General features: G+C 38.1%; 1 protein-coding gene across 2 annotated transcripts in view; it reads right to left on the reverse strand.

The window, feature by feature from the left end:
- The window catches only part of SWAP70 (switching B cell complex subunit SWAP70), a 76,729-nt gene that overhangs the window by 32,852 nt on the left and 18,311 nt on the right, over window positions 1–25,566 (reverse strand). The window contains exons 2-3 of one of the 2 annotated variants that reach the window (XM_081540689.1): window positions 19,662–19,802; window positions 3,607–3,780 (exon numbers count right to left, since the gene is read on the reverse strand). In XM_081540689.1, coding sequence (XP_081396815.1) covers window positions 3,607–3,780; window positions 19,662–19,802 — 315 coding nt within the window. The remainder of the gene's footprint in view (window positions 1–3,606; window positions 3,781–19,661; window positions 19,803–25,566) is intronic. The other variant, XM_081540690.1, reaches the window with a different exon arrangement.

The raw sequence follows: 25,566 nt of genomic DNA on the forward strand, positions 1-25,566 counted from the left end.
AGACTTAATGTACTCCTTTCCCAATTTTGAACCAGTCTTTTGTTCCATGTCCGGTTCTAACCGTTGCTTCTTGACCTGCATACAGATTTCTTAGGAGCCAAGTAAGGTGGTCTGGTTTTATAGGGAAAGGATGCTATTAATTTTTTTAAATAACTCTCTCTACCAGCTCCCTGACAGAAGCCAGTAAAACTTGGCTTACATATAGCAGGCCTGCCTCTTTCTGATTATGAAAACTAGTGAAGGCACACAAAAGATCAGAGTAACAGCCACCAAACCCTCCCATAATTAAGCTCTGGGCATGAATCAGTCACTCATTCATTCTATGAACTAAAAATAATGCATAAAAGCTCTTATCACTGATCTACTTTTATCTCTACAGGGGCTTAGTAGTAATAGTTATTGTTGGTAGTATCATTTCATTATTAACCTTATTAGTGAGGAAAGTTCAAAGTAAAACCCTAAATGAATAGTCTTCAAAATGACACGTTTCGGGTACTTCTGTTCTCCAGGGTCACAAATGGAGGTTGTCTAGGGCATACTAAAATTCCAAATCTCAGAACTCTCACTCTTTGGAAAAAGCCAGCAGGCTGGGCACTGAAGTGACTGACCCCGAATCTGATCTTGACCATGACCAAAAGAATGACCAGGTAAACAGATCAGTCCAGAGTGGGAGAAGCTAGTGGGCACACTGATGAAATCAATGCTAACCCCCTTATGTCTGAGGAATTCCCAATGTGGAAGCTAAACAAAAATGGATCCTTTTCAAGCCTTCTCTGTAGCTAGTTCATGGCACCTGACCTAGATCATAACAATCAGATGTACCATGCCCTGTGATTGGGAAGTAGGCATAGAAAGCTCTCCATGGTAGCAAGAACAGTTGCAGGAAGATCTGAGTTCCCAGGCAGCAGGGTGTAGGGCCAGAGATATTCCACGGTACAATACACAGTTTCCCTGTGGTTCCTCACTGCACAGCCTCCACACCTGGTTTTCAGCCATAATAGCCATCCTATAAGCTACCTAACATTTTTAAAATTACCTTTCTGACTTAAATCAGTCACTCTAGCTACTTCCAAGACTGGCAATTCGGCCAAGTGAGATACCTGACTCATCTCAGACATGCTCCTCCTTTGCTTTCCTGCCTCACATGACCTTGCCCTCTGTCCCTTCCATCCAGAAGTCTTCTCCTTTGCTTTTTCCATTAGTCAAAACTCTTCCATCTTTTAAGGCCCAGCATAAGTGCTATTTCCCCCCTAAATAAAACAGCTAACACTTAATAAGCCCTTTCTAAGGGCCAGGCATTCTTCTCATTTCATCTTCACAAAAAACGGGAGGTAGATAGTAGCATTAGACTTAGTTTACAGTGATGGAAACTGTAGCAAAAATTGAATAAATTGCCCAAGGTCACACAGCTGGTAAGCACTGATGAAGCTAGAATTCAAATCCAAGACATCTGACTCCAGATCTCTGCTCTTAACCAGGGAACGCCAAATTACAGCCCATGAGTCAAATCTACCCTACCAGCCAAATCTCACTCTCAGCCTGTTTTTATACACCCTTGCTCTAAGAACAGTTTTCACATTTTTAAGTGGTTGGGGGCGGGGAATCAAAAGTATAATAATACTTCATGGTCCATGAAAATTATATGAAATTCAAATTTCAACATCCATAAATAAAAGTTTTATTGAAGCAACATACTGTCTTATGGCTGCTTTCATGCTATTAACAGCAGAGTTGAGTAGCTACAACACAGACAATACAGCCAGAAAGCCCACAAAGTCTCAAATATTTTCTGTCTGGCCTTCACTGAAAAAGTTTAAGATGCTGCTTTTAACCACTGCATTCTATTGCCTCTCTTAAAAAGACTTCCCTGATCCCTGACTTCTCCCAAACTGGAATAAATTTTTCTCTTCTCTGTATTTACATGGCATTTGATCTCTCTTATAACAGGCTGTCTATTTTACTTTGAATTACACTTGACTATCTTTTCCTTGAGCAGACTGCAAATTTCTTGAAGGCAGGAAGTCATCTTTTTCATTTCAGATTCCTCTTATTGCCTCATTTATTGTTGCCAGTCAATAAATACTTGCTGATTTGAAAAACTATTGCAGTGTAAACTTTTAAACAGATTTTCCTAACATGAACATGAATCACAGAAATAAATCACAGACCGGACTCCATGCTGGCAGAGTGGATAATAATGGGCATGCTTGATCACTAGTGGTGGGTATATAAATTGGAATAGGTTTTCTGAAGGGGCAGTTCTCCCTCGTTTATCTAACACCCTGAAAGTATGCATTTTTTAGGACTTAGAATTCCACTGCTGAAACTGTGGAAAGAAAGCAGCAGACTAGTGTGCAAAAATGTATGCAATAATATTAGTCACAGGAGCTAACATATTTAATGAATACATATCACATGCTAGGCACTGAGCTAACCCCTTTATTTATTTTTTCCCCTAGTCACAATTTAATTATTATTTTTTTAATTTTAGATTTTTTTTATTGAGGTAACACTGGTTTATAACATTACATAAGTTTCTTGTATACAACATTTTATGTCTACATCTATATGCACTACAGTGTTCTTGCCACCAAAAATTTAGTTTCCATCCATCACAGTACAGTTGACCCTCTTTATTCATTTTACCATCCCCACCCTCACTACCCCTCTGATAACCACTACTCTGTTCCCTGCATCTACATGTTTTTGTTTGGTTTGGTTAATTATTTTGTTTGTTTATATTCCACATATGCGTGAAATCATACGTACCTATCTTTCTCTGACTTGTTTCACTTACTGAACTAAGTTCTTTAAATATGAAGCCTCACAACCCTTAGAGTAAACATTTTAAGAGCTCTATTTTATAGATGAGGAAATAAAAATTCAAGAGGTTAAATAACATTGTCCAATGTTAGAGGATTACAGATGACTCTTTTTTTAAGGGGAAGACTACAGCTGATTAATCTGATATTATTAGTCTTTTCTAAATTTACAACTGTAATAAGCATATATTATATGTATCATTTTTAGGGCAATAAGACAGCACAGAGCCTTACTCCTGCATTCTCTGCTCCTCTCCCCACCTTTGGATGCTCAGGGAAAATAATCCACAACAGAACAAGCAAATGTCCTTTTTAATTTACTTTGTAAAGTATGGTTTAAAAAAAGTCTCCATCCTTGACTTTGACACAGGAGTAGTATTTCCTCACATAAACGAGCCTTGGGAATAACATTCTGGATCCTATCTGTTTCCCATATAGTATCCTTCAGCTAGTTCTTATGGTTTGCCAACATGTAAGTAGACAGAAAATTATGTTGTGACTTGTACTGAATAAAAGACTCCTTGAACATGAGAATGGATTTGTCTATAATTAGAACAGCTTAAAGAGGAAGAGCCCCACCCTGCCTGTAAATATCCAGAGTTACTGCATGACCTCAAATTACTAAGTCTGGGACTTTTTTGGATTCACGCTTTTTTGCCTCTGATCCAAAAACACTAGCACAGGACCTCCTTCCATATCTACACTGAATTAACACAGATACTTCCAAGTTAGATCTATTAGATGCTAAGATAGTCACATAAAACTTCCCAGAGCCACACCTTACCTCTTCTGGCACAATAATCAGTGGGTACTTGTCCTCAGATAAAAAGTTGAAAATAACCCATATTTTAAATGCATCTTCTTCCGTAATGAACAGGGGATTCTTTGTGAGATTTTTTTTGACACAGAGGGTCCAACACATCCTATTGAATTCAATCTTGTCAAAGTTGTCTTGGACCTAAAAAGAAATGAGGAAAAATTCCAATGAATCAGTCCAAAATAAGTAGCATGTAAACCAAGTAAAACAGAAAGACAAAGCCTACTACAGGCTTCCATGTTAATCAATCCAGTTAACCAATAACCATTTCCTAAGTAGTTGCTTAGGTACCACACTTTCAAAGGTTCAATTAAGAATGTTATATTGAGCCTGACACTGAAGTAACACCTGCTCATATGACTCACTTGGCACATGAACTACTAGCTTGTCAAGTAATTTTTTCATGTATAAATATTATCTTCTAAACTGACTACCAATCTGGGTATAGGAGTTGAGAATGTCAGTTATTCAGTATGAGCCACATGCAGATATCATTTTTACCTATATGGTCAAAGAAGATACTTTCTCTTGGGAAAAACTATTTAACTGAAATTCTAAAAAGACAGCTCTGCCACGCGGTCATTCAATCATGCATTCAACATTCCCTCAGGGTCTGCTGGTAGCTCAGATGGTAAAGAACCTGCCTGCAATGCAGGAGACCTGGGTTCGATCTCCAGTCAGGAAGCTCCCCTGGAAAAGGGAATGGTAACCCACTCCAGTACTCTTGCCTGGAGAATTCCATAGACAGAGGAGCCTGGTGGGCTACAGTCCATGGGATCAAAAAGAATCGGACATGACTGAAGTGACTTGGCACACATGCACAAATGAGCCAACTACTAAGCTACATAAGAATATACAGGAACTATTCTAGTGGTCGAGTGGCTAAGACTCTGTGCTCCCAGTGCCAGGGGCCTGGGTTTGATCCCTGGTCAGGGAATTACATCCCACATGTCGTAACTAAAGATCCAGCACAGCCAAATAAATAAACAGTTTTTTTAAAATTAAGGATATAAAGATGAAGAATAACTTGGTCCCTGCTCTTAGAACAGTCACAGTTTATTATGAAAAACAGACATGCTAACAGACAAATCTTAACATAACACAGTGTATGATTCAATAGTTTTTACTCATTCAACTGATAAAATTTAGACAGTAGTCATTATCTGCCAGGGACATCACAGAGACACTGAATATATTGGGTTGGACAAAAAGTTTGTTTGAGTTTTCCCGTAAGAGCTTGAAGAAAAACCCTAATGAACTTTTTGGCCAACTCAATACTGCTAGCCCTTGTCTCCAAGGAATGTCAAAACAATTACAATATAGTGTGGTAAGTATTACATAGATGTAAACAGAGGCTTCTGTGGGAACACTGAGGAGCTAACTACCCAATCTTAAAAACTGGGGAAAGATTTATAGAAAAGATGACAGAAATGAGTCCCAAAGAACCATCAAGAGTCAAACAGTTTGAAAACGGGGTAAAGACTGTTACAGGTAGAACAGAATGTGAGAAAGTCCAGAGGTGGAAACAACCATGCTCAGTTTGGAAGAACTGCGGAAGATTAATGTGAATGGGCTACTTGGTACTGAGGGCGGTATAAGCCAGGCTCTTCATAAGTGCAAATCACAGAAACTATCTTGAGTTCCTTTAAACAGATAAAGAATGTATTGGAAAAGCAATGGGTAACCTCAAAGATCTAACACAAAGGCTAAAAAATCTAGACTCTGAAACTAAGCCATAAACAATCCAGGCTAGGCAGTCAGAACTGCAGTTGAAACTACTCGTGGTACCAGCAGGTGGAGACACCACGGTCAGTATAACATGAGGCCATCGCTGTTGCCACTGATCCAGTCCTTGATCTTCCATGTCACTCACTGCAGGTTCCGAGTCACACTGGGTCACATTTCTATGCCCTAGCTGCCAGGAAGCAGGGAAAATGAGTATCTAAACTTCTCAATATGTGAGATATGAGACAGGTCCTGTCCTCCTTCCAGACACAGAAAATAATTCAGATACTGGACAGTCAGAAAAAAAAAAAAAATGCCCACTGTATGTGGCACGGTGAAAGACTAGGCTAGAGAGCGAGTGAAGACCAGATCATGAAGAGCCTTATATATAATTCAGGGTAAAGAGTTAGGATTTATCTGCACTGGAGGAGTGGTAGGGAGCAACATTCACAATCTGCATTGTAAAGCCATACTGGGGACGGTATGGAAAATGGGAGGAGGCAGAGTGGGTAACAGGACAACATGAACAATGTTTCTGTTTAGAGAGAGAGATGAACAAAGTGTTGTGTATAACATAAGGAAGAAGTCACTAGTTGGCTGCAGGAAGAAGTTTCTCTTTGTGGTTTGCAAACCAGTTTCCCAAGAGTAAGAAGATACCCTTTGTGCTCTGCCTTCGGCACCCAGTCTCGGTCTGACACTGTTTCCCATGCCCTCAATATACACAAATGACCCCATGAAAGGAAAGTAACAGCTGCTGCTTCTCTTTTTTCTTTCCTTTTCATTTCTTTTTTTTTTTTTTTCTTTAACGCCATTTATTGAAGACTTAGCATATGCTTGGCATTTTATATCCAGTTTCTCATTTAAACTTTGTGTTGGCCCCATAAAGGTTAAATATCATCCTCATTTTACAGATCAGGAAACACATTCAAGAAAATTGGGTACCAAGTTTACATTAACTGGTAAATATCAAGACCGGAGTTTAAATCAAAGCTCACATTCCATCCCTTTTTTCTATGCCCAACTGCTTGTAGAACTCAGTGGATGGAGGACTCTATTTATATGATGGAAGACTTCTCTACAGGACTAGTCTCAAAGTCCACTTTATCAACTCTAAACACCCACAGCCCTAAAAAGCACTAAGTGGAAGATACACCACCAGGGGAAATGACGTATGCATGGAAGCACAAAGCTCTGCTCCGAGGAACAAGAAGTGATTCTATGTGGATCACGTGGTGAATTAGACTTCTTGAGAGGGAGTGGCCAGATTTATGGCTAGAAAAGCAAACACAGAAATCACAAAGAGCTTTATAATTTTCATAAATAAATAGCCTTAGGAAACCCCCCATTTTAGAGCAAAGAACAGCCAGGTGATCTGCAGCCCAGATCAGTACTTTGCAGAAAAGACGGTATTTGGGGCAGACCTCAAAGCATAGTGAAACAGTACAAGGAAGAGTATTGCAAAGGATAGGAAAAGCGATTGCATGAGCAAAGGCACAGCAGGAGCAGCACACCAACCATGTCTGGGGAATAGCCACAGGATGAAGAGGACAAAAACAAGAAGAAAGAAAGGTAAAGTGTTCAATTATGTGAATCTTCAACCTGCAGGTCTGGTAAGATATTTATGTCGTCTGAAGACAATCAGAGAAGGAACTGTAACCTAAAACGAAAGGCAGATTTGTGAATCAACTGCATGCCGACAAGGACTGAAGCCACAACGGTCAATGAGATCACCGAGAGGAAATACAAAGTGAGAAAAGAGATGGAATCAAAACAGAACCTCAAAGGATTTGCACATTTACAAAGTAAGAGAAGGATGAGGAATTATGATGATTGGAAGAACAATCAAAGTGGTAGGAGAACCACAAAGACCTAAAAACTGAGTGAGCGAACAATAAGAAGAAGGTCTGACCAACCCAGTAGTCTCCCCCTTTATCCATGAGGGAAAAGTTCCAAGACCTCCAGTGGACATCTGAAACTGCATGTGTTTTTTTCCTATATATACAAGTCTATGATACAGTTTAATTTACAAATTAGGCATAATAGAAGATTAATAATAATAATCAATAATAAAAAGAAAAATCATAAACATATTGTAATAAATGTTATATGAATTTGGTCTCTCTCAAAATATCTTACTGTACAAATGTTAATGCCTTTTCCATCTTTAAGCACTTATCGTGTACTTGGCCATGACTTTTGCAGTTTTGAGATGCAACAGGAAAACTAGCAGAATTTCTTTTTCCTTCTTCACAATTTCACAGATACAAGATTCATTCTTCCCAAACATATTAGCAACGTCAGCATGTTTTCTTTCCTTATTAAGTAGAGAAGTTTCACCTTTTCACTTAAGGGAAGCACTTTAAAGCTTGTCTTTGGCCTATCTGACTTGCCAGCATCACCACTCTTGTGTGCTTCGGGTCCATTTTTAAGTAAATAAGAGTTAACTTGGTAATTCTCTGGTCGTTCAGTGGTTAGGACTTGGAGCTTTCACTGCTGTGGCCCTGGTTCAATCCCTGGTCGGGGAACTAAAATCCTGCAAGTTCTGTGACATGGCCAAATAAAAAAAAAGGTGGGGGGGTTACTTGAACACATTCTCATGTGTTCACTGTAATACCATGACAGTCAATTTGATAACCCAGATGGATATTAACTGACTAACAGGTGGGACACATAGGACAAAGGGACGATTCATGTCCTGGGTAGGATGGAGCAAAAAGGTGCAATTTCATCGCACTACTCAGAAGAACATACAATGAATTATGAATTCTTTATTTCTGGAATTTTCTATTTAATATTTTCAGACCACAGTTGACAACAGGTAACTGAAACCATGGAAAGAGAAACTACAGATAAGGAGGGGCTACTGCAGTGCCAAATGCTACAGAGAAATTAAGAAGGAGTCATTTAAGAAAAGACTGCTGGTTTTGCAACTGACTGGTCACTAGCTAGTTATCTTCAAGACAGCCAAGAAGTCTGTATAAAGTCAGACTGCAATGGAATCAGAAACCAAGCAAATTCTCCATAAATTAGCTTGGGATTCCCAGGAAATAAATAGTGGCTTTTTGATGCAAGTGCAAGTGCTCAGTGTCTTACTTAATTTTAATAAGTTGCCTGTTTGGCTTATTATTTCTCTATATTCTAATCTGTCAATAATATTCTTTAGTTTAAGCACACTCAAAGGTAAAAGTGTATTAAATGATGGCATTTACACCTTTAAAAAAAAGGCACAAAATCAGATCACACAGGAAAAGTCCACAACTAACATCATACTTAAAGGTGAAAAACTGAAAGCTTTTCCTCTAAGATCAAGAACAAAATAAGGATGCCCACTCTCACCACTTCTATTCAACACAGTTCTGAAAGTCCCAGGCACAGAGATTAGGCAAGAAATGCAAATAAAAGGCATCCAAATTGTAAAGAAAGAAGCAATGACAATCTGAAAAGAAAATTAAGAAAACAATCTGATTTGCAATAGCATCAAAAATACTTGGGAGTAAACTGAACCAAAGAGGTAAAAAGACTTGTATACAGAAAATTACAAAACATTACTCAAAGAAATTAAGGACGACACAGATAAATGGAAAGACATCCTATGCTCGTGGACTGAAAGACTTAACACTATTACAATGCCCACGCTATCCAAAGCAATTTATTACAGATTCAACGCAATCTCCGTCAAAATTTCAATGGCATTTTTTTTTTTGCAGAAACAAAAAACATTACCTAAAATTCATACGGACTCTCAAAAGTCCATGATAGTTAAAACAATCTTGAGAAAAACAAAGGTGGAAGCCTTATACTTCTTGACTTCAAAACGGACTACAAAGATACAGTAATCAAAACAGTATGTACTTGGGAATTCCCTGGCAGTCCAGTGATTAGGACTCCATGCTTCCACTGCAGGAAGCATGGGTTTGATTCCTGGTTGGGGGACTAAGGTCCTGCAAATCATTCAGCATGACCAAAAAAGAAGAAGAAAGAAAAAAGAAACAGTATGGTACTGGCATAATGACAGACACACAGACTAATAAAACAGAATAGAAAGCCCAGAAATAAACCCTCATTTATACTTAAAGGCCAGTCTCTTCAACAAAAGGTGTTGGAAAAACTGAATGTCCACATGCAACAGAATGAAGATGGACCTTTACCTTATACCATATTCATAAATTAAGTTCAAAATGGAGTAAAGATCTAAATGTAAGACCTGAAAGTGTAAAACTCCTAGAAGAAAATACAGAGGAAAAACTTCATGATATTAGAATGAGCAATGATTTCTAAGATATGATGCTAAAAAAGCACAGGCAACAAAAGCAAAATTAGACAAAATAACATCAAACTTAAAAGCTCCTGTACATACCAAAAAGAAAAAAAAAACCCAAAACCCTGAAACAGTTCTTGCCATTCTAGAACTTACACTCCAGGGGAGTAATAAGATATCAAACTATACAGCAATAGCACAACCACCTACATGGTGAAAACTGTGGTAAAAAAGAAAAGCACAGAATGTCGCAAGTGTACATTACAGGAAAGCTGGTTAGGTCTAGAATGGGTGGGGTGCTACCTGGAGAAACCTCCCTGAGGAAGTGACAATCAAGCCGAGACCTCCACATGATGGGTGGAGGAAGCCTTACAGCAGAGGAAGCAGCATATCTGAAGGCTCTGTGGCAAGAAGGGTCTTAGTAATCTGAGGAAGGCCAAGGTGGTTGCCCTGAAGCGAGCAAGAGGGAGGGCAGAGAAGGCCAGAGAGGTTGCAGAAGCCAAACTGAACACGGCCCTGTGTGTCATGATAAAGATGTTGGACTCACCTAAAAACAACAGCAAGCCATTGGAGGGTATGGACTCAATATCCAATGTTACCTCAATTAAAATAAATCCATAAATTGAAATGGTCTCTAGGCCCATTCAAACTATAAAAGGCCTAAAAATCTATGATTCCATATTCTATCTCATCTACAAGAACAAACTGGCTCCAAAATTCTAGTTCGTATCACACATATTAAATCAATAGTCTCGTATTTAATAATAATTGCTGCTAGTGGTTTCAAGGTGTCCAAACGGAAGATAATTTCCAAGAAAGAAGTATGTAAAGTGGTTCTTATTTTTACATAAAATTTTTACTTTACACCAAGATTCATACATATGAAGAATAAGATACCACCTCAATTCTGATTCAAAGTACTAAAATTATTTACAAAACTAAACTCACATGTTCTCTAAACTAGAAACTTCATACAAACCCAGCTCAAGACTAAAGTTGTTGTGGAACAGAAACAGTTCTCAAAAGACAGGGAAATTGGTCAACTTAGTGCTTTAGAAACTGCAGAAATTTTTCTCAGAAAGCATTCATACTCTTTGATCAATAATTCTACTTCAATTACTTGTTCAATCAATACTTGTTGTTCAGTCAATACTTGTTGATTATCCTAACAAGAGAACCAGAGTCAGATAAAGATTCACCTAGGATAGTCACTATTATTTAAAAGAGTGGGGAAAAAAATAAAAAGTCCACCAAAAAAAGGCATGGTTATAAAGTACAAAACTATTATACAATCACTGAATACCACTTAGTACTTGGGTGACCTTGAGCAAGCATTGAACCCAAGGCCCATCTCCTCATCTTTAAAATGGTGGTAATGATGGTACTTAACCTACAGAGTTGACATAAAGACTTTATTAGAACACCTGTTTAAAATATTTAGTATCTGAAACACAATAGGCTCTAAATAAATATTAGCATCTTTATACTCAAGGTTTTTTTAAAAAATTCAATGACATGGGACAGGCAATGTTAAGTGTTCGGTATGATCCCTTGAAAAACAATATATAAAAACATTTAAAAACATAAAGACTTGGGAATTCCTTGGCAGTCCACACTTTCACTGCTGAGCGTGCATGTGCAATCTCTGGTTGGGGAACTGTGATCCCACAAGCCAGGCAGTGTGGCCACAAAAATAAAATAAAAAGAAAAACTCAAAACAAACATATCAGAATGCTAACAGTGACTGCCTCTGTATGTTAAAACTATGGATGATACATATTTTCTTAATAAGTTCTTTTTTTCTTAATTTCAACAATACCCTTTTGTTACCTTTACAATAAAAAACAAATTTTAAAAACAGTATTTTATATTAATTATCAGTGAGATGCAAATCAAAACACAGTAAGCTATGTACTTCATATCCACTGGAATGGCTATAATAAAAATAAAATGCTGATGAGGATATGAAGAAATTGGACCCCTCAGCTGCTGCTGGCAGAAAGTAAAATGCATAGCTGCACTGGAAAACAACTTGACAGTTCCTCAAAAGGTTAAACACAGAGTTGCCACATAACCCAAATTTCATTCCTAGGTATATAACCAAGAACTGAAAACATACCTCTGCACACAAATTGAACATGCAAGCTCACAGCAGTAAGTTCATGATAACCAGAAAGTGGGAAGAAAACAAAACATCCATCATCCAATGAATGTGCCAACAAAATATGGTATATCCATAATGGACTATTTTTCGGACATGAAAAGAAATGAAGTACTGTTACGTGCTACAACATGGATGAACTTTGAAAACATGATGCTAAATGAAAGAAGACAGACACAAAGGTCACATGGTTCCAGTCATATTGTATAAGTGCAGATAGAGGTAAATCCACAAATGTAAAAAGAAGATTAGTGGTTGCCTATAGCTGAGGGGGAGGAGAGTAAGTGCTAATGGATGTGGTTTTCACCACCAAATTGTACACTTTAAATATACTTGTATGGTATATGAATTATATCTCACTAAAGCTGCTATTTTAAAAAACAATATTTCTAGGAATACCCTGGCACTCCAGTGGTTAGGACTCTGTGCTTCTGCAGGAGGCACAGGTCTGATCCCTGGTTAAGGAACTAAGATCCCACATGCCCCACACTGCAGGCATAAATAAATAAGGTTAATCTCCCTCTTGATTACTGTAATAAAGAACTGACACTTTAAAAAAACAGAAGATTTCTTTAGACTACATCAGTTTTAGATTTATATTGTTGGCCACTGTGTTCAATGACATAAAGTCATTCATACTTCTCAGCATGGAACCTCTTCAATCACTCAGAAGTTTTTAGTCCTGTATAACTTTGCAAACTTGATGAAAATGTGAAGTCCAACTTGGCCATTGTTCTATATTAATACTATGTAACTTTCAAGCAACAGTGAAAGAAAAAACAACACAGGCTAAAGGATAATAAGAAAGAATCATATAAAAAAGTCTGGTTTGGGGAATTTAAGAGCAGCACCCGTTCCTATCGGGCTTCCCAGTGGCACTAACGGTAAAGAACCCATCTGCCAATGCAGGAGACTTAAGAGAGGCAGGTTCCATCCCTGGGTCAGGAAGATGCCCTGGAGTAGGGCATGGCAATCCACTCCAGTATGTTTGCCTGGAGAATCCCATTGACAGGGGAGCCTGGCGGAATCAGTCCGTAGGGCTGCAAAGAGTCGGACACAACCGAAGCAACTCAGCACATACGCACGCACCCTTTCCTATTAAATGATACTTATTAGGTATACATTTGACAACATTTTGAGTGCTGAAGGCATATTCACACCACTAAGAGAAATTTGAAAACTCATTTTATGGTAGAACTATAACTAAGGGACAGTAAGCAATTGGGAAGAAAGTATAACATCCAGCCTAAGAAAACAGAATGCAGACTGCTAGAGAAAAGAAACATTATATTGAACACAAATGGTTCTCTTTGTGTATTTTTCTTTTGCATGTGTGTATGTGTGTTCCCAAAACAAAATTGAAACAAAAACAACAACAAAAAAAGGATTACATTAGAAAACATTAAATCCCCCAATTAGGACTTGGCTTATTGACAAAGGATTACTGGTTTTTAGTCAAATAGCCCAGACCAACCTTTAATGTGTAGAATCAGGGAAAAGAACTGACAATGATTTGGATGAAGAAGCCAGTTCAGTTCAGTTCAGTTCAACTCAGTCGCTCAGTCCAAAACCATTAAAGCTCATGAACGGTTTAGATTGCCTTATAACACACTGAGGCAGAACTAGGTTTTTTTTTTTTTTTTTCAATTAATTAATTACGGTTGTGCTGGGTCTTTGTTGCTGCACACAGGCTTTCTCTAGTTGCAGCCAGTGGGGGTTACTCTTCATGGCGGTGCATGGGCTTCTCACTGCAGAGCACAGGCTCTAAGGTGAGTGGGCTTCACCAGTTGTGGTACACAGGCTTAGCTGCCCCTCAGTATGTGGGATCTTCCTGGACCAAAAATTAAACCCATGTCCCCTGCACTGGCAGGCGGATTCTTATCCACTGTACTACCAGGGAAGACTCAGAACTAGTTTTCAATGTAGTCTATGGGGGCTCAAAATTTAAAAGTAACAATATACATATATTATATAGCATATATTGTATAAAATATACATATATTGTATAACAATATACCACTTTCTTCAATTATTCATTGTCAGATAATCCAGGCACAGTGTTTTTTTGCCCCAAAAAGGTGGGGAGGAGCTCACAAAAATTCAAAAATTCTTCCTGGATGTTTGCAGAATCCTATTCTCTACTTAAAAAAAAAAGGAATTTAACAAACAAGAAAAAAGTTAACAATCAGCAGAGGCAAAATATTCAATATATGAACACAAGTTCATCATCTGAAGTCTCAGGAAAGCTGAAAATAAATTCTATCAATGTGAAGAACAACAGGAATTATTCCCTCTGAAGAAGCAAATACAGAAACCAAATGGAAAAATTATTTTTTGCAAAGCAAGTTTCATTATAGTTTATCTCTTGGTCTCAACCCCTTCTGAGTAACTCTCTTAAGCAAAGGCAGAAAAACCTCTCAAATAATTGGAGGGGCAGGGGAGAAATGACCAAACTGAACACTGAGGAACATCAGATACTGAAGAAGAAGAAGAAAAAAAATTACATTAAAATAGTTGAGAAAGAACCTAAGGGAACTAGACACTGGATGAGCGAGTTTGAGATGATCAGAATGGTTTTTAAACCACTTTCCCCCAGCTCCTACTATATATCCAGTAACTGGAAAAGTATTAATTCCGCAAAGTAGAAATTAATCCCTCAATAGTACATACGGTTAAAAGTACTCTGGTCTAGAAGTGAAATGGCTTAGGTTCAAAACCTATCTACCCCTTATTAGCTATGTTCTCTATTTCCTCCTGAGTTAAATGGGGATAAGAATTCCAGTTATGCATCATAGGATCAGCATGAGGATCAAATCAGACTGTGTGTGTGTGTGTATAAAAGCACATGTTGCAAATGTTTAATCATCATTTCATATATTCATTACATAACTGATGACAATCTCTAAGTTTTCTGTTAACACTCTTCAGTCACTATTGGCATTTTTTTTCAACGAAGTTTCAAAACAAGGCACCAATCCGCTCAATTTAAATCCACACCATGGAAACCTTGGCTGCTTTATTTGGACTGAAAGCCTGGCAAAATTCCACTCCAGGTGGCTAAGCAATAATAAACAAGGGCTCACTGTTCCATCACATCCTCACTTGCTCTGTGAATAAGATTTTCCCCAAATTTAGTTGCTAATTTTGGACTTCTTAAATACTGCTATAGTTGCTCAGTTCAGTTCAGTTCAGTCTCTCAGTCGTGTCTGACTCTTTGCGACCCCACGGACTGCAGCACGCCAGGCCTCCTTACCCATCACCAACTCCCAAAGCCTGCTCAAACTCATGCCCATCGAGCTGGTGATGCCATCCAATCATCACATCCTCTGTCGTCCCCTTCTCCACCCTTCAGTCTTTCCCAGCATCAGGGTCCCTTCCAATTAGTCAGATCTTTGCATCAGGTGGCCAAAGTATTGAAGTTTCAGCTTCAGCATCAGTCCTTCCAATGAATATTCAGGACTGATTTCCTTTATGATGGACTGGTTTGATCTCCATGCTGTCCAAGGGACTCTCAAGAGTCTTCTCCAACACCACAGTTCAAAAGCATCAACTGTTCCACACAGCTTTCTTTATGGTCCAACTCTCATATCCATACATGACTACTGGAAAAACCACAACTTTGACAATACAGACCTTTGTCAGTAATAATGTCTCTGCTTTTTAATATGTTGTCTGGGTTTGTCATATAGTTTCTCCCCCAGTTACAAAACTTTTAAATACCTGAATACTAAAACAAACAATATTTTAAAACTTTAAAACTCAGGATGTTTAAAGAAAGTTCCATCAAGGAGAACAAAAGGTGGTATCAGGGTACAGCACCTCAAGATATTCAATCATGTCTCTCTATCCAGTCTTCCAGCCCACACAAATTCTAGCACTGAAAAACAGCAATGCCCAGGTTTCTGAGACTTTCCCAGTATGTTCCATATATTTTAATAACAGACATAATTCTGCTTTTTGTTTTTTTAATTTTTAAGCTCAAACACATGCACACAGCAGGTCATCAAACATTTGCCATATATAAGACATATTTACTGTGTGAACTGTTTCTGGTTTTGATTTTGGTTTAAATAAACTGAAATTTTTAAAAAGTAAAAATACAATGAGGTTGTAGTATGTTTTAAACACATTTTTATATAAAGTAGGGAAGACAACAAGTTTTTGTCTTATTTATTTAAAGTCCATAATGCCAGAGTGCTAACATATATACATTAGGGGAAAAAATTAGGGAGCTGGGCATTGTTTGTCCTAGAGGCACAGAGAAAGAGGGTCCTTTGGGTTTGATGGTCCACTGCAGACTGTCTTGCTTCTAGTTCATATAGCCTAAACTTGATTAAAATAGGTATTGATAGAAAAGGGGGGGAATATACCTAATTTGACCCCTTATGTGGGATCTGGGCATGCTTCTTATGCTAACCATTTGTCCCGTTGTTGTTGTTGTTCAGTTGCTAAGTCATGTCCAACTCTTTGCAACCCCATGGACTGCAGCACGCCAGGTTTCCCTGTCCTTCACTATCTCCTGGGGTTTGCTCAAATTCATGTTCACTGAGTCGGTGATACTATCTCACCATCTCATCCTCTGCCGCCCTCTTCTCCTTTCGCCTTCAATCTTTCCCAACATCAGGGTCTCTTCCCATGAGCTGGCTCTTCGCACCAGGTGGCCAAAGTATTGGAGCTTCAGCATCAGCCCTTCCAGTGAATACTCAGGGTTGATTTCATTAAGGATTGACTGGTTTGACCTCCTTGATGTCCAAGGGATTCTCAAGAGTCTTCTCCAACACCACAATTCCAAGCATCAATTCTTTGGTGCCTGGCCTTCCTTATGGTCCAACTCTCACATTCATACATGATTACTGGAAAAATCATAGCTTTGACTATATGGACCTTTGTATGAAAAGTGATGTCTTTGCTTTTTGATATGCTGTCTAGTTTTGTCACAACTTTTCTTCCAAGGAGAAAGCTTCTTTTAATTTCACGGCTACAGTCACCATCAACAGTGATTTTAGAGCCCAAGAATGTAAAATCTGTCACGGCTTCCACTTTTTCCTCATCTATTTGCCAGGAAGTGATGGGACCGGATGCCATGATCTTAGTTTTTTGAATGTTGAGTTTTAATCCAGCTTTTCCATTCTCCTCTTTCACCCTCATCAACAGGCTCTTTTGTCTTAGGGGTTGTTAATGGAATATAAACATTCTCACCACTACAATTGTATTCAAAACCTCTTGACTTTTATTTAAATTAACGCAGAAATATCAAATGGTAAATTTGGGATTCTGAAGCTGTTTTAACTAATCATGGCTAAGACAATCTAAGAGAAAGACAAATCCTATATGTTCTCAGTTTTATGTAGAATATTTAAAACAATGAACTTAAAGAAATAAGAGAATAGGATGGCAGTGGTCAGGGGCTGGGGGTGGGAGTGGAAATGGGGAGATGCTGATCAAAGTGTACAAACTTCTAGCTTTAAGATGAAAAAGATCTGGGATATACTGCACAGCATTGTGACAATAACTAACAATACTACTATATACTTAAAGTCGTTAAGAGACCAGATCTTAAAATTTATAGCTCCCCACACAAACAAAAAGGTAATCATGGGAGGCAATGTTAACACAAGTAATCTTATTGTAGCAATCATTTCACAATATATACTTGTATCAAATCATAATGCTGTACCCCTCATAATGCTATACACCTTAAATTTACATACATTAGGTATCAATAATATCTCAATAAAGCTGGGGCAATTTTTTCTAAATAAAAAGAATTTCTTCACAAAACAAAAAAAAAAACTTACTGACTTATAATACAACTATAAGCACAAATGAGCTACCTGATCAATGAGCAGAAGGCAGCCCAAAAAAGCTTTAGAAAATAGTATAGCATCATACTGTGAAGACGTGAAACGTCACAGATAAGTTTCTATGTAATTTGTTTAAATCTTTTTTAATCTCGATATAATACATATACCAAAAAATTCACTCTTAAAGTGTATATTTTAGTAGTCTTCAGTATATTCACAAGGTTTTACAATCATCATCACTATCTAACTCTAGAACATTTTTATCACCCAAAAAAGAAACTTCAAACCCATCAATAGTCACTCACCATTCCCACTTCCCTCCACCTCTGGCAACCACTAATCTATTTTGTATCTTTATGTGTTTGCCTATTTTGGACATTTCACATAAACTGGATCATACAATAGGTGGTTTTCCCAAGTTTAAGTCTTACATTTAATTTTGGTGTGGTTTTTCCCTCTGCAGTTTCTTTTCTAAGTAAAGCATGACGAAGGCAATGTTTTATATTTATTATAAACATACACACACATACAAATAAAGAGCAAAAATTGTACTGTTGAGGATTATATGGAATAATAGATATAGGTACAAAGAATACTACCTAAATGAACAAACTATAGTTTTGAGTCTTTGCTGCAAAATTTCTCAAAAATAAAACGTGATTTTTAAAAAGAATGCTGACCAACATTTTGGCATTTTCAAAACCACTAACTTAAATTGTTATTATACATTTTAGTTACTGTACTTTGCTATTATAAAAAGACACTAAACTATAAAAAGAATTTTATATATATAAATAGCTATAAAAATTTAAAAAATCATAGGAAAAAATATGTCAGTAGTTATGGTATCTAGGTGATTGGAAAGTAGGCTTTTTTAATGTATTTTATCGTTAATTTAAAGGTATCATCACTGTCACTTTTTGAAGGACATTTTTAATATATACCAAAAAATGTCACACTATATATTATAAATAAGCAAAAGTAGGAACTTCCAACCCTTCATGTGCATATATGATTACTTTTCATATCTAAACTAAATGTACATAATATGAAAAGATGACAGTAATATATTGCTTAGTTAAAAAAACAAACTGAACTATATGTAGCATGATCCTATTGGTACAGAAATAAAACACTATGTATTGTATAGGTGTGTGTTTGTATGCATATAAAAAGGTCAGCAAATAATTAAAAGTGGTTACTCCTGAAGACTCAGACTAAAAAGAGTAAAGGGAATTTACTTTTTATCTCATATATTTGTACTAATTGCCTATTTAATAACAAGCTAATTTTTGTAATTTTTTAAGACTTTACTTAATTATTTTTTTTTTTTTGGCTGCATCTTGTAGTATATTAGTTCCCCAACCAGGGACTAAACACAGGCCACAGCAGTGAAAGCATGGGTCCTAACCACTGGACTGCCAGGGAATTTCCACCTTTCATAACTTTTAAATCACAAATGTTTTAAATTAAATGTGCCATTAATTTAGATTATTTTCTTTAAAAAAAATAAAAGAACATTAAATCTAACAATTTAATATGTAAAAATTTTTAATTACCCAAACCAAAGGAGAACTCAAATGAGGCAGAAAATACCAATAGGTTATATTTGGCTTCCAAACACCTAATAGTTTATAGTATCCTTAGTCATAACGTATCAGAGGAAACATCCACGTGGTACCCAGAAAAGTCCAGGATAAAAACTTTGTTGTATAATATCTATAAATTATAGATATTTTACCACATCATATCCATGCTTTAACAATTCTGGTACATGTGGAACCAGAATTTAAAAAGAAAAAAAAAGCTCCCAAAGAGAAGACAGGTACAGATTAACACAAAATACAGTTCTTAATTTCAAAAAAAAGAGCCAGCTGTAAAAATATCGACCCAAGGTTTAGAAGACACTGGAGAAGAGAGAGAGGAAGACTGTCAGTCTCTTCTTTCGTTCTGATTTATCTCGAGATGCTTCAGTACTACATTCCTTAGGGAACTCATCAACAAGGGTGTGCGGGGCCCGCTTGAAACGTGTAACTTGAACACCGCTATAAGCAGGAAGAGGTGAGAATCATACCTTTTCCAAAATGAACTTGTTTAAATAAGGCATGTAGCCCTGATTGGACACAGGTCCCTCGTCATCATCCCTGAAGTGCTCTTCAAGGGCAACCGGGTCATGTGGAACCTTCAGCACCGTGCACAGGTTATGGGAAAGGACCTATAAGGGAGAAAGAGAGCAGTTTAGAGGCATCCACTAACCAGCACGTGGCACCTTCACTTTTCAAACACAAATGGCTGCCCCCTACCCTGGGGAGAGAAAGATGAAAAAGTGCCAGCTGCCAGGCTCCCCACTTGTTATCTACAGAGTCTCATTCCCTCTCCAGTTTTGGTTCACTTCAAACAAGTCTCTTTTACTTGCCTACAATGAGCCAGGCTCCATGAAAGATCTGTAACTATCATACTCCCTGTGTGTGTGTGAGTCGCTCAGTCGTGTCCGACTCTTTGCGACCCCATGGACTATGGCCTGCCAGGCTTCTCTGTCCATGCAATTATCCAGGCAAGAATACTGGAGTGGATTGCCATTCCCTTCTCCACGTACTCCTTGTAGGCTTTTATAAATTGGCCCATATTAGAAAGAAAAAGGGGGGAAAGAGCAAGAGAATGTGTTCAGAATTGAACATCTCCCCAAGCAGAGCAGTGTCAGTCAATTAAAGCTGTAAAAGAAAACATGTGGTACTGAAGAGCTGCAGCTGGGGGCTCTGGATAAGGTGGCCAACCCAGGCTGGCCACAAGCTCTCTCCGCTTCACTTCTCTCTTTTGTTCAATATAAAGGGCCAAGTTAATATACAAATATATCAAGTATTGATTAGCAATCTCTATTCACCCAAACATCTCTATAACTCCATGATGCTAGGTTAAGTTTTCAGGATGAGTATAAAAGGGTATAAATATGAAAACAGAAAGAAATCAAGTGCCTGGTTTAAAAATATATAAAAAAATCAATAGCAAAAATGTCTCAGGAGTCACCAAAATGGCTGAAAATGTTTTGTAGAAAATTTGCATTCTGGTCTTGCCATAATCTAAATGCATACTTTAACATTCAGGTAGTTGAGTTAGCAGTTCGGGCTATTTGAGTACTAATTGTGTCTCATATTAAGTGAAAATTTAAAAATAAAACTTAAATTCCTTCCATTTCATTTGTGCATTCTAAACAGGTCAAATTACACAGCTAAGGCTGTACTTCCTCTAACACAGAAGCTTATTAGATGTTAAATCCCAGGTTAAAATCTTCCCTATTTTTCTCAGCCCTACCCATTCAATCGCTTAAGGAGCCACATTCACCTCAACGAATACTTTCAATTCCATTAAGCAAGTCACTTTTTTCTGCATACATGTATTTCAGTTAGGATTTTTTACAATTAAAAAAAATTAATCTATAAAAATAACATTTGCATATCTTCTTTCTGCATTTGTTTTGTTTCTCAAAGCTTCATTTATGTGGAGATCCTTTTCTACATGCTCTGCTAGTTTTAAGGAAGTAAGTAAAGTGAAGGAAGTACACAAATGGTTATAAATGAAGTAATGAAGACTTTTATCAGCCTTACAAAGCAGGCTGTGTTTCTCAAGTAAACTCTCTATTTGCCAGTAGTACAGCACATGAAAAGGGCATGGTGGAGCTTTTATTGAATCTTGCACCACAGTCAGAAAATCCTAAATAGACATTTCCTTTCTTTATTTACCTTGTAACACCTAAAGAGTAATTATCTACCTCTAGAGAGGTTTTATGAGGATCTACTTCAAGAAAATAAAGTGCTTAAAAACTGCAACACACTGTGGACATACAGAAAAATAAAGAACATAGTCCTCTTATAAGGCCCAACAGTCATTCAAATTATTTGGGACTTTACCCAAGTAAAAACTCCCAACCACAGGTTAATCTATGGTATATCCATAATACATTAAGAACAATGAGGAACTTACTGTGTAGCGATATGAAAAGATCTCCCAGGTAACTTAAGTGAAAAAAAAAACAATGTACCTAAGACTATATACAGTGTGCTTCTATGTAAAAGATAAAGGAAGAAAAAATTTTAAAAACTCTACAAGGATATATAAGAAACAAATAACAGTGGGGGGAAAACTAGTTTGATTGCAGACCACAACCAAAAGATTTCTCACTGTATCTCCCTCTTTAAGTTCTGAAAAAAATTTTACCTACTCAAAAAATGTAATAGCTACTTTAAAAATTAAGCACATACACATACACACACATTTTTCTTAATGGGCAGCTTAAGCTCACACTAAATCTTTTAATATTTATTTTTTTTAATTTTTGAAAAAATTTATTTGGCTACGCTGAGTCTTAGCTGCAGCACTCAGGATCTTCAATCTTTATTGCAGCAGGCAGGATCTTTAGCTGCAGCATGCAGGATCTAGTTCCCTGACCAGGGATGGAACCTGGGCCCCCTGCATTGGGAGCGTGCAGTCAGCCACTGGGCCACCAGGGAAGTACCACATAGCTAAATCTACTTATCTCCGAACTCTACACTTGATCTTCTACATTAACTTACCCCCTAACAATTAGGTATAAAAGGGAAACATATTCCACAGCAATGTACCATGACTAATGGATGAATAAGGTATAAGGGCAATAAATGAGTTCAGAAAGAATAGTGTGTGCTACAATGACTTCATATATTAAATGAAATGTAACCTAGGCCTTAAAATAAGGAGAGCTTTTGGGTAGGAAAGGGCTTCCCTGGTGGCTCAGAAGGTAAAGAATCTGCCTGGAATGCAGGAGACCGGAGCTCGATCCCTGGGTGGGGAAGATCCCCTTGAGAAGGCAATGCCAACCCACTCCAGTATTCTTGCCTGGAGAATTCCATGGAGAGAGGAACCTGACAGGCTATAGTTCATGGTGTCACAAAGAATCAGACACAAGTGATCGTGACTACCACTTTCACTGTCACTTTGGGTAGGAAAAGGACAACTGGAAGGTTTTCCAGATAGAGGGATAATATAAGAAAAGTAACTGTTTAATGCAAAATTCTCAGGGTACAAAAAGGAGACACCAATCTTTCCCACACTCATCCCTTTCTCTGCCTTTGGGTTTTACAGATCCTCCAACTAAAGTACTGGTAGAGGCCTTAGATGCTATATTGTCATCCTTCCCATCTAACAGATGGTGAGTACTGGCTCAAAGAGATTAAATTTGTTTTTCTTGACTAAGGTGACTGAGGAGAACTGAGACTAAGTCAGGTTTTGTACACCCTGGTCCAACACTGTCCAGTAATAAGGAACATTGTGTTTCCAGTTTCTAAAATCAACATCTTTGTGTAGGTGCTTTAGTTCAGTCCAGTGATCTCACTGAAGATTTAGATTTAAACCCTAGACTCCAGCCTTGGATAATTAAGTAGCACTTTTAAAAAATACAGGGATAACTCAATTCAGGGATAACTTTCTTCACCACCTTATTTTAGTTAAGTAAACTGTGAGAGAAGCATCAGATTATATTAAAGGACCCTGAAGGAGGAGACTTGAGTACTCACCGTACTCATGTGGTCTGTTCCTGGTCAGTGGTTTGCCATTTACCCTTTTTAAATATTAGAATATTTTGCTGCTTACTTGCTTAGTCTCAGTACCCTCACTGCAAAATGAAGAGTTGGTGACTTGTTTCTAAAAATAATGTTTTCAAAAGTCCAATCCTTAACTGTCAACCAAAACTCATTTCATGAATTCAACAGAAAGAACTATAGTTTAGATCAGAAATTCAGCTTTTTTCATTGTTAGTAAGGTCTAGAACAGGGAAGTCTTCTTCAAACAAAGTAACAACAGCATCTCAAAGTTTTTAAGTAAAAGGTATTAATTAAAAAACAAAAAAAAAAAGAGGAAGAGGATTCCTGAAGGCCAGAATATAAACTAGTAACAAGAAGTAACATCTCCATAAACTTATATAGCAGTTGATGCTTTTTTAGAGTAGACTCACATTATCCATTAGTTGCTTTTAGTCTTACCCCTGGAGAGTAGATAGTACTGCTACTTTACAGATGAAGCTAATTCAGAGATGAGATATCTCCCAGATCACACAGTTTTTGGTGCAGTGAAACTAGGACTAGAACCCAAACCTTATACTCTGGTGCCCTTTCCATGCCCTAATACTTTCCCTTTCCTCCTGGACAAACAAAGAGCCCTGCCCATACAAAAGTGACCTGCGTGTAGCGGCCATGTGTGTCTGTTATTGCTAAGGTGACGTGATGGACCAGTGCCCACCTGGTCAGTTCCCCAGCACCCAGCAAGGTGGCTATAGCTATTTAGTGGATCCAATGGGGAAGAACCACATCTGCCTAGAAATCTGGGACCACTCTCTTTCTGGGAGCCCTCATGTCCCAGCACCTGCCTTTGGGGAAAACTGTTCCAAGAGTTACCATCCTCCTCTCCAGATGAGAAAGCTGGAAAACAGATGAGGACCAAAGCCGTCAGGAGGAAACAGGACTACATGTTCCTGATTTGTAAAAGGACTGCCCCTGAATCACGCTAATCAGTGTTTGTAAGTTTCTTGAGAAAGCTGAATTTATCCTACTTCAAATGCCTGCTCCTCCAAGGGCCATTCTTTCAACGCCCACATAATTGCTAAGCAACTTTGCTCTCATTCCTCGATTCGAAGAATAAACTATTGTTACTACAATAAAAGATCCATATCCATGCCAGACCCTCACCATTCCAGTTCCTTCAGAGCTGTCTGCCAGTGCCTCTGCAGGGCCTCTGCCGACAAGAAATGACTAACTGCTCACGTGCTCGGTTCCTGTTCAGTGGTTTACCGTTTACCCTTTTTAAGTATTTTACTCCAACTATCGTGGAAAGAAATCAAGGATGATGAACGACTACACAGTGTTTTAACACACATGAGTGCCTAATGCTCACCCTCCTCCCTCCCAAAGACGCAGCGATTACAAAGGTTCTCTGAAAGGAACCCCCCCCAGCCGACCCCTAGTCACACGTTGTCTCCCTTTACAGGATGTGCGTAATGGGCAAAATTCAACACTGAAAAAAGAGAGGTGGAGATCCAAACGAGCTTATCTCAAGGGACACAATTACAGAACTAAAATTCATAATGGGTAATCTTTTTTTAAAGCGTGAAAATTCCTGTCTGATTAATAAAATTTCAAGCTAATAGCGAATTACCAGAAAACTCTTCCTAACAGAATGACCCATTTCCTACCCATGCTATGCCCTGCCTTAAGAGCATTGTCTTAATAGAAATCCCACCCCTTACCACAAGGACTCATTTTCCCTTTCCTGACAGTATCTTTTCGTGCTGCTTGTCACTGCTTAAGGTCTGCTTGCTTTCTCTTAAATTATCTTTATTATACTCAGCCTCAGAGATCTCAACATCATCTCTGACTCAAGTCCCTGAATGCAATCAATCACCATCCTAGCCACTTCTACCACATTCATCTTCAAGGGCTGCTTACCTCACATTCTTACCTTGTCTAAAAGTCATAAAAAGCCTACAGAAGTAAAAATCAAGATTTATGTCCCTTAGCAAGCCAGTCCCAATTTACCTTTCAGCCTTATTTTTCCCCACCCTTCTGCACCAACTGTACAAAACTAGCCAAACAAGTTCACGCAGGACACCTTAGTGGCTTCCCCAGGGGCTCAGCAGTAAAGAACCCACCTGCAGTGCAGGAGACTCAGGAGACACTCAGGTTCAACCGCTGCATCAGGAAGATCCCCTGGAGGAGGGCATGGCAACCCACTCCAGTATTCTTGCTGGGAAAATTCCATGGACAGAGGAGCCTGGCAGGTTATAGTCCATGTGGGTCGCAAAATAGTCAGACACAACTGAAGTGACTGAGTACAGCACTTCAAGCAAGCCCTGTATCACTTCCCTGTCCCTCTCCAGGCCTCTGCTTCAACCACCCCTACACCTCCATTTCTACCTAACATAAATGCCATCCCTTTCTAAAGCCTCCACCACCCAA

This window comes from Giraffa tippelskirchi, chromosome 11, assembly GCF_054371585.1.
Source record: "Giraffa tippelskirchi isolate mGirTip1 chromosome 11, T2T-mGirTip1v1.2.pri, whole genome shotgun sequence".
Classification (NCBI taxonomy): domain Eukaryota; kingdom Metazoa; phylum Chordata; class Mammalia; order Artiodactyla; family Giraffidae; genus Giraffa; species Giraffa tippelskirchi.